Here is a 15,007-nt window from a genome sequence, read left to right as displayed (position 1 = left end):
ATTTCGATCTGCCTAGACAACTGCTATCGATAATCAACAGTAAGTCTCACTGCAGCCACAGGTGTGTGTGTTTGGGTGTCTATGTGGTTGTGTGTGTGACTGTATGTAGTTCCACTAAAGGAAAACCAAGACCTTCAAAGCTATTATAAACTGTTTTCTGTTGCATGTTGCTATGTGTCACACATAAGTCAGCTATAAGTGAGTGGTCATCTTTGTTTTATTTTTCATAATAATAAACTTCTTTGTGATACACAATACCTCTCTTGTAGTGACTACCACTGTGTGTTGCTATGTGTCACACATGAGTCAGCTATAAGTGAGTGGTCATCTTTGTTTTATTTTTCATAATAATAAACTTCTTTGTGATACACAATACCTCTCTTGTAGTGACTACCACTGGAGTTTTGTTGACCAACTCTGTAACACTCCTACGCTTACTAGACAATCCTGTGACAAAATGTGCCACTCTTCATTGGGTCTCCCTCTCTCTCTTTCCCTTCTGTTACTCCTACTTGATAATAAGCCAGACAAGTGTTTTGTAAACCAGGTACTTTGTGGATAAATTACATTTCCTTCAGATTCTTCCAGTAAATCTTTGTCTGGCATCTGCTTGCCCTACAATTAGTTTTATGTGATTATTCCACTTTAAGTTGCTGGAGACTGTTACTCCTAAGTATTTTATGGTTTTTACTCTTTCTAATAATTTTTCACGAACAGAGTAATCAAACAGTAATGGTTTCTTTTTCCATTAAAGCATAATATGTTATATTTATTTACACTGAGAGTCAACTACTTGTCCACAGAGAAATCGTCAATTTCAGCAAGTCTTGCTGCATTTCACTACAGTCTTCTGGCATAGCGGCCTTCCTATCTGCCTATAGGCAACAGCATAATATCCAAAAAGCTTCATGGGGCTTTTGATGTTAACCACCAGATCATTAATATATATTGTAAACAGTAATGACCCTATAAAACTTCCTTGGGGTAATCCCTAAATTACCTTTACATCTGTCAATTTCATCTCATGAAGGATAACATGTTAAGAACTGTTTCCTAAAAAGTCCTCAGTCCAATCATAAATCTGATCCAATAATCAGTTAGTTCTTAGTTTGTCCACTAAAGAGTACAAAACTATATCAAATGCCTTGGACAAGTCAAGGTACATGGCATCAACCTGGGTACCTTTGTCTCTGGCACTCTGGATATCATGGACAAGCATTGAAATTCAAGTTGGTATCTGTAGATGAATTATTTCTCCAGAGATGACATGATGCATAAGTCTAGAACATGTTCCACAATTCTACAAAACAAATGTGGTTAAAATGTTATAAAAAATGTAACAGTCAATCTTTGGAAACAAAGGCCACACTGGTCAAAAAGAATATGATAACTTATTATAATTTATGTTATTTTTCATAGAGCCACTTTTTCTGACACAGTTTTTATGACACAATTATTGTCCACAGCAGCCTCTTAAGGCACTACTAAGGAAAAATAAAATACTTAAGTTAAGGTCTTAAAACAACTAGAAATTTTTTCAACAGGTCTACTCGGGAGTTAACTAAATTACTATTAAAATACATGTAGATCATACCTATGGTCAGCATTTGGGCAACACACTGTCATGTGCTGTCAAACTAAATGCAGTATTGAAATATTGCGAATTATATAGATAAAACTAAGCATATTTCCCTTTTCGTACTTTTTATGCTATATGCATGTTTCCTCTATAAGACAATATTTACTTGTACAATCCATAAAATATGACAAAATTATGATCATATTTCAGTCAGTTATTCATAAAATACAAAAAAATATGAAAATGAGAGTACAGGTACTTAAATCAGTAAAACCACATTTAAAACAGAGTTAAGGTCTTTACAATAACAGAGAAAAATAAGTGCATATTTCTGATGGCTGCTGGTGCTGAACTTTGGGCTGCTTGATGTTTATGTCACTGCCCATAATCTTAGAAGAGGTGACACATAATGGGTGAAAAGGGAAGCACCTCTTTCTTTGAGAACTCTTGGATGTCGTAAAGGTATGTGAAGCAGCTTGTTAAATCTCACAAGATACTATACAGGAAATGCTGCCAAGTTTGGGCAGCATTCCTAAGGCCAAACATCATAAACCTGCTCTCAAAGATTCCAAAAGTGTTGGTGATTGTTGTTTTTTCTACCCTCAGGTGCCATGGGGATCTGCATGTATGTCTTCACGTAGTCAGTTTTGCTAAATATAGTCACACCTGTCTGGCACTGTCCTTGAGTTTAGCACCTGGTAACCTCACATGGATGCCATGAATTGTCCTTTTTAGGTACCAAATGCAAGATGGAAGACCATGGGCTGCTCAATGGTCGGATGACTCCTTATCACAACATTACCTCAAACTCTTACCTTTTCTTTCGCAAGTCTCTGGGGTGCAACGTTGACATGGGCAGCATGAGATGGGAGGACCAGGGGAGGTAACAATATGGTGGAGCGTCGAGTGCTTGATGTCCTGCAGCGCCCCAGTTGGGCAAGTTAGCTTTGGAAAGTTGTTCAGAACATATGTGCGTGGTCTGGGTCATGCCACAGATTTAATGATGTGGAAGGTGGCCTGCTGTTGCTGCCCTCCTATCTTCAGACTTGTCGTAGAGTCAATCAACTGGGCATTTGTAACATACACCAGCAACTTGTAGTGTTCAAGGAAATCTGCACCCAGGATCAGCTCATTGGCATTGGCCAAGGTCAACCTACACATGAATGTGTGGCACAGTACAACATCCACATTTCAATGTTGGGTGCCATACATTTTTATGGAAGAATCATTTGTCACCATGATACAGTTTTTCAGCCTTCCTGCAATCTCTTAGCATGGATCCACAAAAAACTGATAAATCAGACCCAGTGTCTACAAGGTACCTCATGTCCCCACCCCCTTCAGCCACAGATTCTTTGTATAGTACTGAAGTTGGATGCATCTAGGTCTGATAGCAGCTGGTGTTCAGGTGGGAGCAAGGGGCATAGCACTTGGCTGCATCATTTCTGAAGCGGGCATGATACCAGCAGATGCCACTTGGAGCCTGCTCTGTCATCAGTGGGGTACTGTGAGAGCAGCAGCTGCCGCTGCTGGTGCTTTGCTAGCAGTGTCAGCTGCGCCACCTGTCGCTTTGCCTGCTGCCACTGCAATGCCTGCAGCTCTCTTGCTGTGAGAATGCCAACCGGTCAATCTGTGTATTGCGTGCTGCCACCTGTGTGGCCAAATTCTGCATAAGGTGCTGCAGCTAGGGCTGTGGGAGGCATGTGTTGCGACAGAGCAAAGGTGTTTGGTGGGACTAAGGGGTTGTTAACAGCTGCAGATGCCGTGCTTGGAGCCATTGCCAGCATGTCATGCACTCTGCCCACCATGTCCCCTCAGGCATCCAGCTGCATGTCAGTCTGCACAACTGTGACTGCTTGCACCTGAGTGGGGAGGCTGTATGCTCAGACAGCACACAATGGCAAATCCAGAACCATATCTGACTCTATGAGGCTCCACAGGTGATGCTAGATCCACAAAGGCCTCCAGTCACCACATTCTTCTTGGTGTGGTAGTTGCTGTACTTGCTGCTCCCTGGATGCCAAAATCCACTGTATCATTCCTTAAGCCACTTGCAGGAGGAATGCATCATTGGGGTGCTTCCTATGTCCCATACTTGCGATGCGTAATTCTGGTCCAGATGGCTCAGGACGTGTTCAAATTTTGTGAGAGTGCATGTCATATTATTATTCAGGAAAACTGCCTCCACTTGGCTGAGCCGCATGAATGGGTTGGGGGGCTGAAAGGAGCGCAGCCTGATCGCCACACATCTGGGCAGGTTGCTGCTCCAGCAGCAGTGGAGGATGGCAGTGTGACACTGTTTTGGGAGCATGAATTTTCATGGGCTGGCCCTGGGTGGGCGGAGTCTGTGTGCATGGGCCATGCCTCCTGCACCTTGCTTTCCAGAAAACAATTACATGCCAGCTGCTCCTCTAGTTGCCTTTGGAGATAATCCATAGTTACCACTGTCCTTTTGCACTAAGTTCTCATGCAAAAGAGGACACACAAAAAGTACGAAGACACACACAAGAAAAATACATACAAAAGGAATAAATGTGCAAGGCCCAAATGTTGCCTGTGTGAGGCTACTGAGCACAGAAACATTCAAAAGTTAGTCCAGTTGTGATTCACGGTCACTAACACTGATCAAGTCCATCACCATGAGTCTTTTCCTACCAATGATCATGTTGAGGTCACCAATGAAGCATACAATGAGTGGTTCTAGCTGCTTTCAAAACTGTCATACTGTTAGCTGACTTACTGCACATGAAGTCCAAGCTGTAGACACCGGTGACGGTAGTTAATGCAGCAATTCATTTGTTTAACAGCAATGTATACACACTGAAGAACTCCTAATATTCACACTCAAAATGTCTGCGAGGGTGATCGAATTACTGCAGTGGACAGACTCTAGAGGGTACACACTCCTCGGTGATTGAGCATGCAGTGCAGTCTTGTGGCCACAGGACAATGGACATGTGACTGGCCAGGCATGCAAATTTTCTCTTGTCTTGCGGATACTATTTAATTCGCAGGCACGAGAAATGTAGTGAACAAGTGGGAACTGCCCTGTTTGTGGACGCCATGGCGGGGAATGTGCATTGAGCTTGACCCATGTGGACCGCAGCTCATTACATTGAAGAATGATGTAGACATCTGTGGAGTATCAGCTCTAGCTGGCACTGCTCTCTCTCTCCGAGGCATGTGCCCATGCGCACAGCACCATTGTCAAGCTTTGGCCTAATGGTTCTTCTACATGGAGGCAGACACAGGCAAATGTTGGCCTGTTGGCTGTGCCGTCCACAATTGCTATGCTGCAGTCGTGGCTGTGGTAACAGCTGCCACAGCATCTAGCTGCCAGAGGTACAGTGCCATCGGCCACTGGAAATCTGTGCTATACGGATTGTTCCTTTCTTTCTTTTATAGTTAAGTCTTTACTGTATTTTAGATATGGTTTTCCTGATTTAATGACCTGTATTCTGTTTTTATATTTTAGAATAAGTGACTGAAACATGATTGTAATATTTGTTGTATTTTATGTTTTCTACAAGTAAATATTGTCTTACAGAGGACACGTGCATGTAGCACTAAGAGTAGAAAAAGGGAAGTGCCCTTGGTTTTATTTATATAGTTCTCTATATTTTGACATTACATTTAGTTTGACATCACATGACCATGTGTTCACCAAATGCTGCCCACAGGTATGATCAATATTTATTTTAATGGTACTTCAATTATCTCTCAAGTAGACCTGGTGAAAATATTTTTAATTGTTTTAAGATCTTAATGTAAGCATTTTATTTTTCCTATTGTAGCACCTAAAGATGGCCACTGTAGGCTGAAAACATTTATAATTTTTTCATAAAAAGTACTGTGTTAAAAATAAACATATCTTTATAAGAGTCTTGATAGGGATGGGGAGTACGATGTATGTGGTGACCTGGTAAAGATAGCTACTCAAACTGGTGGCACTAATATGCACTTCATGCAACTGTTTCACTACCATGATCAACCTCATCCTAATGCTGCTGTTAGGTATGTTAACGTGGGGCTGGAGAAGGCACTGATGGCGGAAGGCATGGCTCACATTGCAGTGGTGCCAGTTGAGTCTATCAATAGATGGGGTTTCATTAAGCATGGCCTGCACCTTAGTATGGGAAGGGGAGGCTGGCAAAGCTTAGGTGACAGTGTAGTGGGTGGTGGTGGGATCATCATATAAAAATTCCTTGGTGTTAGAGCTGCACATTTTTTAAATTGAAGTCAGCTGATAGGAACCCCTGCTTAAAGGAAGTCTCTCTAACAAAGGAATCACATTCAAAGGTGGTCAGGTTTCCAAGTAGTGAGTATTAGAGATAAAGTTAGTGAACTGCTTGCAGATGCTGACTCTGACATTATTGGTGTATCAGAGCACCACTTAAATAATTTGACAATTCAGAAGCTTCCTTTACCAGGATACAGATTAGCTGGCTTTCTTTCAAGGAGTTCTTTGGGGAGTGGCCACATACCTAAACAACAGTATCCCATTTGAGTATGTAAATGTATCACACTACTGCACTGTTGAATGTTGAGCACGGGTAGTTGAAATTAGGGTAAATGAACTTCTAATTGTTGTTGTTTATAAGTCCCCTAACTCTGACTTCAGAGCATTTCTGCTCAAGCTAGAGAGGGCTCTTGGTTCACTTTCTAGGAAGTAGCATAAATCAGTTATATGTGGTGACGTCAATATTAATTTTGTGTGTGATTGTGCAAGAAAGAGGATGTTGGAAGATCTCCTAAATTCATATGATCTGATGCAGACTGTGTTTCTTCCAACCAGGGTGCAGGAGAACAGTAGCATAGTCATAGACAATATTTTTATTCATTCTGTTAGTAATAGGTTGAATGGCCTTTCAGACCATGAGGCACAAAATTTAACACTAAAAGCTTTTTGTACTCAAACAAATGTTTATATAATCACAAACTATGTAGAAAAGCTAATAAAATGGCAATAGAGAGTTTTTTTTAAACCTCATTAAGGAACAAGAATGGCAGGATGTTTATAGTGCTGATAACATAGATGACAAATGTAATGCTTTCCATAACACATTTCTCATGCTCTTTGAAAGTTGCTTTCCACTACAATGTTCTAAACAGGGTACTAGCAGTAAAAGACAGTCTGGGTGGCTGACTAGGATATCATGTAGAAGAAAGTGGGAATTATATCAAAATGTTAGAAGTAGCCACAATCAAGCTACAGTAGCCCATTATAAACAGCATTTTAAGGTGCTCTAAAATGTTATTAGGAAGGAAAAGAGTATGTGGTACACAAACAGAATAGCTAATTGACAGGATAAAAATAAATCATGTGAACAGTCATGAAAAAGTAAGGTTGATGATATAAAATCAGTGAATAGTAAAAATATTTCTGTTACTGATAAGTCAGATGCATGTTCAGTATTTAATAATCACCTTCTGGGCATTGCTGGTGAATTACATAAAAACTTACTTCCTACAGGGAACTGTATAGCTTTATTGGAAAATGCCTTTTCAAGATTGATGTCTGAAATACTCCTTTGCGATACTGAAAAGGGGGAGATTGAGTCAATAATTAAACCACTGAAGACTATGGAGTCTCATGGATATGATGGAGTGCCTAGCAGAATGTTAAAGTACTGTGCTGGACATGTTAGCCTTGTTTTACCCATATTTGAAATTTTTTCCTTCAAGAATGATCAGTTTCCTGAATGATTAAAGTAATCAGTAGTAAAGCCACTTTATAAAAGGGAGAAAGGGATAATGTAGCCAATTTTAGACCTATTTCTATGCCATTGCCATTTGCTAAAGTTATTGAAAAGGCTTTGTATGTACGGACAATTGATCATTTTATTTCACATAATTTGCTGTTAAATGTACAGTTCGGTTGTAGAAGTGGTTTAACAACTGATAATGCTATATTCTCTTTTCTCTTTTCTCTTTGAGGTACTGGATGGATCAAACAAAAGGTTTCAAACACTAGGTGCCTTTTTTTATTTAACTAAGGTGTTTCATTGTGTTGATCACAAAATATTGGTCCAGAAGTTGGACCATTATGGAAAGTGGGGAGTAGTTCACAACTGGTACAACTCTTACTTTAACAACAGACAGCAAAAGGTCATTATGCACAGTGATGAGAATGGCTATGATGTGGGGTCTGAGTGGGGCACAGTCAAATGGAGAGTGCCTCAGGGATCAGTTCTGGGGCCACTCCTGTTCCTTATTTATATAAATTATATGCCCTCTAGTATTACAGGTGATTATAAAATATTTCTGTTTGTTGATGACACTAGCTTGGTAAAAGAATGTTGTGTGCAACATTGGCACTGTTTCAAATAGTGCAGTTCATGACATAAGTTCATGGCTTGTAGAAAATAAACTAAGACCAAATCACAGTAAGACTCAGTTTTTACAGATTCTGACGCACAATTCAACAAAAACTGACGTTTTAATTTTACAGAATTGGAATATTATTAGTGAAGCTGAACAGTTCACATTTCTAGGCGTTCAAATAGATAGTAAACAGCTGTGGAAAGCTCATGTTCAGGATCTTGTTCAAAGACTTAATGCTGCCATTTTTACTATTCAAACAGTATCTGAAGTAAGTGGTTGTTCAACACGAAAAGTAGACTACTTTGCTTACTTTAATTCACTTATGATGTATGGTATTATATTTTGGGGTAACTCTTCGCAGTCTCAAAGGATAATTTTGGCTCAGGAACTGGCAGTTAGGGCAATAAGTGATGTAAGTTCGCGAACCTCTTGTTGACCCCTGTTCATTAGTCTGGGTATTCTGACATTAGCCTCTCAATATATGTATTCTTTACTGTCATTTATTGTTAACAATATCAGTTTGTTACCAAGAATTAGCAGCTTTCACTCAGTTAATACTAGACAGAAATCCAATCTGCATTTGGATTGCACGTATTTGACACTTGTGCAGAAAGATGTGTGGTATGCTGCTGCATCCATTTCCAAAAAGCTACCACAAGAATTCCAAAATCTTAGCACTAATCTATGTGCTTTCAAATGAAAACTGAAGAGTTTCCTCATGGGCCACTCCCTCTATTCGGTAGAGGAGTTCCTTGAAATATTAAGCTGATTCCTGTGTCGCATTGTTGATTGCTTTTTATTTAAACTTATGGCTTGTCTTGTTTTTTGTTCATATACATTTTATTTTATCTGTTATTACTTTTATGCTGTAATTTTATATACTTACATGTTCCGTGACATTAGTAAGTTATACATATAAGCAGCTTACCAGAAAGCTCTCTGCTGGCACATTAACACAGTAATTTACTTAATTCAGGTATGAAGTGCACATTTTGATAGCTAGATAGTGATTGTGTACAAGATATTTAACTTAATGACTGCTGAACACAAACTGCTAATTATATGACATTTATGAAATTAGTGATAGCCTCCATCTGACTTATAACGTAATGTTTACATTTTGGCAGCTAAACAGCCCTGTCTAGTTTGCTAACATATTTTAAAAACTGATATTTTGTATCTTCTGGATCACATAGAAGTTTTTATGGTAATCTGTCAGGCAATCTTCTTTTTAAAGTGTCAACTTTGGCAAGTTCAAGAGAAAGCTAATTCAAGTGTATTAAAAATTTTAACCGATATTTAAAAAATTCCTTTGTACTCCCCGCCCTTATCTCTGGCTTGGTCTATTTGGAAACTCACTGTTTATTCTGGCTTGTTCTGACTCAGACCAAAATTTACTTGGAAAACTTCATCAAATTCAAAAAAATTCATCACTTGACTTGAATTTTGATTTATCCAAGACAACACTTCCTCTTAAAGAATCTTCTTCATAAGATTTGAAGACTGTGTTATGTTTGCTACAAAGTCGTCTTTGTAATGTTGGATAAAGCATAGAGGTTTCAAGTACTCAAATAACACCACTGTTAGTTAATAAGTTTCTTGCTACTATAAATTCATGAATTTGTACTAAATTCTTTTCTACATTAGCTAATTCACCTTATAATACTGAAATATTATTTTTGCAAGTAAACATCACTAGTCACATTATTTTAATCATCATTAAATTTTGAGTCCAAATGGATTTTCTCTCTGTATCATTAGTAAATGTGCACATTTTGATATGCATGGCTACTTTCACATTACACAATTCTACCTCATCTTATCATGTTCATATCTGATCATATTTCGAAGTTCACCAAAGTTCTTCTCATTCTTATTTGTTTCCTTCACAAACTCATCTTATAAACCAGCTGTTCTGCTCTCAGTTACACACATTCTGGAACCCATGTCCTTTAGGTCAGTCTCAACATAAGCCTTATGTATCTGTAACTGTTTACTGGATGAACAAGAACCAAGTGCTTGGATAAAAAAGACAGTAAGACAGGGATGTAGTGATTCACCTCCTACTGTTCAACCTATACATCAAAGAAGCGGTGACGGAAATGAAAAAAAAAAGTTGAAGAGTGGGATTGAAGTCCAGGGTGAAAGGATATCAATGATAAGATTTGCTGATGACATTGCTATCCTCAGTGAAAATGAAGAAGAATTACAGGGTCTTGTTGAGTGGAATGAACAGTCTAATGAGTACAGAATATGGATTGAGAGTTCATACAAGAAAGACAAAAGTAATAAGAACGAGCAGAAATGAGAACAGCGAGAAATTTAACGTCAGAATAGGGGATCACAAACCAGGTGAAGTTACAGAATTCTGCTACCTAGGCAGCAAAATAACCCAAGATGGATGGAGTAAGAAAGACATAAAAAGCAGAGTAGCACCATCAAAAAGGGTATTCCTGGCCAAGAGAAGGATACTAGTATCAAATAGAAGGATACTAGTATCAAATATATGCCTTAATTTCAGGAAGAAATTTCTTAAAATGTAAAATGTATGTCTGAAGCACAGCATTGTACGGTAGTGTAACATGAACTATGGGAAATTCATAACGGGAGAGAATTGAAACATTTTAGATGTGGTGTTACAGAATAATGTTGGAAATTAGGTGGACTGTCAAAGTAAGAAATGAGGAGAATCTCTTTAGAATGAGTGACAAAAGGAAATGAATATTTGGAAAACACTGACAAGAAGAAAGGATGGGATTATAGGTCATCTGTTAAGACATTAGGGTATAGCTTCCATGGAATTAGAAGGAGCTGTAGAGGATAAAAACTGTACAGGAAGACACCGATTGGAATACATCCACCAAATAATTAAGGATGTAGGTTGCAATTGCTACTCTGAGATGAAATGGTTGGCACAGGAGAGAAATTCGTGGTGAGCTGCACTAAACCAATCAGAAGACTAATGTCTCAAAAAAAGAGCTGTTTACTATCAACCTGCAGACTGAATTCAAGCTTTGATAGTATATAAGTTTTTTTTTGCTGTGATACTCTGTAACTGTTCAATGTTTTCTGCTCTGAAATTTTACAACTGTTCACCTTTCTTTTCCTACATTAACCACAGTTTGGTCCACCTCTGTTGATCCCCCTACTGCCTCATTATCCTTGTGCTGTACTTTTCATCTGTGATTGTCATTTTAGAACCCTTTTTAACAGTTTTTATCAAGAAAAACAAAGTGAAGACAAACAAGTTCTTTTTTTGTATACTTATCTTTCTTCTTCCCCTTCCAACCCTCCCTCCCCCCCCCCACCCTATTTTTTTACATTTACATTTTATTTAGGTTTTTAGTCATATCTTCAAAATTTACTACACATAACTTCCTTCTCAAATAAGCAGTGATATTAAAATATTGCATTTCAAACACGCAACATGTTTGTAATGAACTCACACAATTCCAATGTTCATTTCACTTACCTTGATCACTGTAAGTGTACTTCTAGTACTATAAACACAATACTAATTTGTTAATTTATAAATTCAATTATGAAGGAAGATTTGTATTATTAAATGTGTTTACTTTGCTGTTCATGCAATCTGGAGCCAATTAATGGCATCATCTCCCAACAGGGTGAGTCTGTTGCACATTCGATTGAAACACAATATCTCCTGTTTGGTGTTTTTTATTTATTTATTTTTTCTGAAAAACATTTCATACAAAATGCACTTCAATTTTCTTATCACAGAGTGCAGTCTTTTACAAAGTTTATTTTTACAAAGGTTCATATGAAACAACTGCAGTTCTGAATGCATCAAATGGCCTAATGTTTGAAATGACTACTGATCATACAGTTTTCATGTATATGTACTTTTGCTAACCATGCCAGAAACTTCTAGAAGCCTGGAACTTTTAATTACAGTAACTTTCAATTAAGATCTCAGTTACAAACACATATTACATCTTTGGAGTAAATAATTTTAAAATTTCATAACAAATGTTATTAATTAATTACAAAATTATTGATTAATTACAAAACTGAGGTCAAATTTCTGGATATCATAGATTTGTTAACATTATAACTTTTCAATAATTTTGCTTCATCATATACCACATAGCTATGCTTTGAGTAACAAATCTCAAAAAAATTTTTGGAACTTCATATATCTGCTGACTGATTATTATGTATTTAATAGACTGTACGAAAGAAAACCCAGCTGTTAACAGAATGAATATCTCCTACTTTTGTTTTGAATTATTTTTCTTTTTTCAAAATAAATGAGAAACCTTTTCTGGGAAATATTTTAGTTGCGCAAAACAATATTCCCAAAAGAAATGCTTCTACACAGTCTCAATCACACATCACATCACATCACAGCACATCAGTGCTCAAAACTTAACTATTCAATATCTTCACACTACTAATTAAAAAATGGTGAAACTAATCTCTAAATTTGGGATAAGCAGGCCTACCGTATTTACTCGAATCTAAGCCGCACTCGAATCTAAGCCGCACCTGAGAAATGAAACTCGAAATCAAGGAAAAAAATTTTCCCGAATCTAAGCCGCATCTGAAATTTGAGACTCGAAATTCAAGGGAAGAGAAAAGTTTTAGGCCACACCTCCAAATCGAAACAAAGTTGGTCCATTAATATGAAACACAATTTAGGTCGAATGAATGACGATACAGCTACAGTAGTTTGGTTCGAGTCGTAAGCTTAGCAGTTAGCTTTACCAGGTAGCCATTGCTATGCGTCAGGCGCTCCGTCTGTATTTATACGGGTACCCTTCCTTTTTCGCGTGCTTCGTCTGGTTTGAAGTGATTGCTTATTTTTCTTTGCTCTGATAAGCGCCGTTCTCTTTGTTATAGGTGTTAACGTCGCTCTAAGCTGAAAATACATTACTGTACTGTGTCATGCATTTTTTGTCGCATTCTGATAATGAGTGTTTACGACCTGTCGCCACTCGCGGCATGGCTTGCTCTTGTGCACGCTACCACCGCTTTCTTTTTCTTTTTTAAAGGAATCGTCTTATTGGCGAAACAATGGCAAGAGACTACTATTTGCTGTTACTTACAATGCTGCTTTCTTTGATAATGATCAACAAGAACCAAATAATAGACTGCATATGATAGATGTTCTGAACGAGAGTTTAGCGGATATTTTTCTCCGTTTGAAAATCTTTGCAGATGCCTCTTTAGTACATTAAATTCTGCACATAACTTAGTCATCTTAGATTTAAAAATCTAGTCAATTGCCGTGCTTCATTTCTGACTGTATCACTATTAGGCATAAGAATTATACGAATATAAACATGACATGATATGTATATTCTGCCGCCTTTGCTGTTGTCTCACTCTAGTTTCGTAGTTTATTAGGCAGACAGGATTTTAATGAGATAGCAGCAAACATGAAAGAATACATGGCAAAATGTTTACATTCGTATTATTCTTATGGTAAAGAGAATACTGCATGTGAATCACAATTCATAATAGTTCCTATTAGCAACCATCTCTTCTCACAGGTAGGAAAAAAATTCAAAAATCAGAATGTAGAGTTGGCCATGTTGACAAACATCCCAAACAGTCTTGCAAGTCAGATTTTCATAGTACATTGAAATGCTGCTGCATTCGAAGATGAACAAAACGGAATTTGTATTTACTTCGTTGGATAATGTATGAAAATGCAGTGGTCGAAACTCGTGGCAGAGAAAAAAAGCTCGTCTTCCAACTTTTTTTTAAAATTTATTTACTGACGCAGAGGTTTTGGCGCCAGTATTTATTTATCTTTGTGCCTGCAAAGCATGCCTGCGTAGCGCTACTTATATTCAATGGCAGAAGTTAGTTGTGGCGGCACCTATCAACATTTTTCAGAACTTCCGCTTACTTTGCACTCGATTCTAAGCCGCAGGCGGTTTTTTGGATTACAAAAACCGGAAAAAAAGTGCGGCTTAGATTCGAGTAAATACGGTACTCTTGATCCAGTGATATCTCTACAAACATTTGAACCACAATCATTTGTTAGAGCTGCTCTTATACAACTGAAGCTAAAGACTGTTGTCATATTTCCTGCACAAAAAACATGAGACAAAAATGACTTGCAAATTTAACTACTGCTTTCATAAGTAAATATTATTACCACTTATAAAGTATTATATTAAAATTTATATGATCATTTTTCACCTACTATGTACTGTATTTATTTTCATGTAACTGAAAATATGTAAAGCTCTTTTACTTGTTAACAGGAGGAAGACGCTGTAATTGGTCAACGGGATGGACTCAGTGAAAAGGATATTAAAAAGATTAAAAAGACATACAAATGCAATGAAAAAGATTCTCTCTTCAGTATTTTTTCATTTGAATAGATCTAATCGCTATGAATAAAATTCTGTCATTTAAAAGAAGTTGTATTCATTTGAGAACACACTAAAATATTTGATGAATCTAAAGTGACAATTGAAAATTTGTGCCAGATTGAGACTCAAATGATGATTTTCTGTATCTTATGAGCAATGACCTAAACAATTAGGCTATATTAGTATATCTCCACATCCAAGTAAAACTTTCATTGTCACTGTCAGAGATAAGCAGAAAATCAAATTTCAAATCCTGATCCAGACCAAATTTTCACTTGTCATTATAGGTTTACTATGATGAAGGTTGTATACATGGAAGAATCCCGGAGACACTAAAAGGTATCAGATATATTATATAATGGTAAGACAGAGATTTAGGAACCAAGTATTAAATTGTAAGACATTTCCAGGGGCAGATGTGGACTCTTACCACAATCTATTGGTTATGAACTGTAGATTAAAACTGAAGAAATTGCAAAAAGGTGGGAATTTAAGGGGATGGGACCTGGATAAACTGACTAAACCAGAGGTTGTACAGAGTTTCAGGGAGAGCATAAAGGAACAATTGACAGCAATGGGGGAAAGTAGTACAGTAGAAGAAGAATAGGTAGCTCTGAGGGATGAAGTAGTGAAGGCAGCAGAGGATCAAGTAGGTAAAAAGACGAGGGCTAGTAGAACTCCTTGGGTAACAGAAGAAATATTGAATTTAATTGATGAAAGGAGAAAATATAAAAATGCAGTAAATGAAGCAGGC

The 15,007-nt window shown here is 37.5% G+C and overlaps 1 protein-coding gene across 1 annotated transcript in view; it reads left to right on the top strand.

Moving 5' to 3' along the window:
* The window catches only part of LOC126162029 (zinc metalloproteinase nas-14), a 99,168-nt gene extending 84,389 nt beyond the window's left edge, over window positions 1-14,779 (top strand). The window contains exon 6 of the mRNA XM_049918257.1: window positions 14,143-14,779. Coding sequence (XP_049774214.1) covers window positions 14,143-14,262 — 120 coding nt within the window. The 3' untranslated portion in view covers window positions 14,263-14,779. The remainder of the gene's footprint in view (window positions 1-14,142) is intronic.
* Window positions 14,780-15,007: the final 228 nt, after the last annotated feature.

The sequence above is a fragment of the Schistocerca cancellata genome, chromosome 1 (assembly GCF_023864275.1).
Source record: "Schistocerca cancellata isolate TAMUIC-IGC-003103 chromosome 1, iqSchCanc2.1, whole genome shotgun sequence".
NCBI classification, from domain to species: Eukaryota; Metazoa; Arthropoda; class Insecta; order Orthoptera; family Acrididae; genus Schistocerca; species Schistocerca cancellata.
The sequence above is the reverse complement of the archived record's forward strand: the minus strand, read 5'-3'. Positions and strand labels throughout refer to the sequence as shown.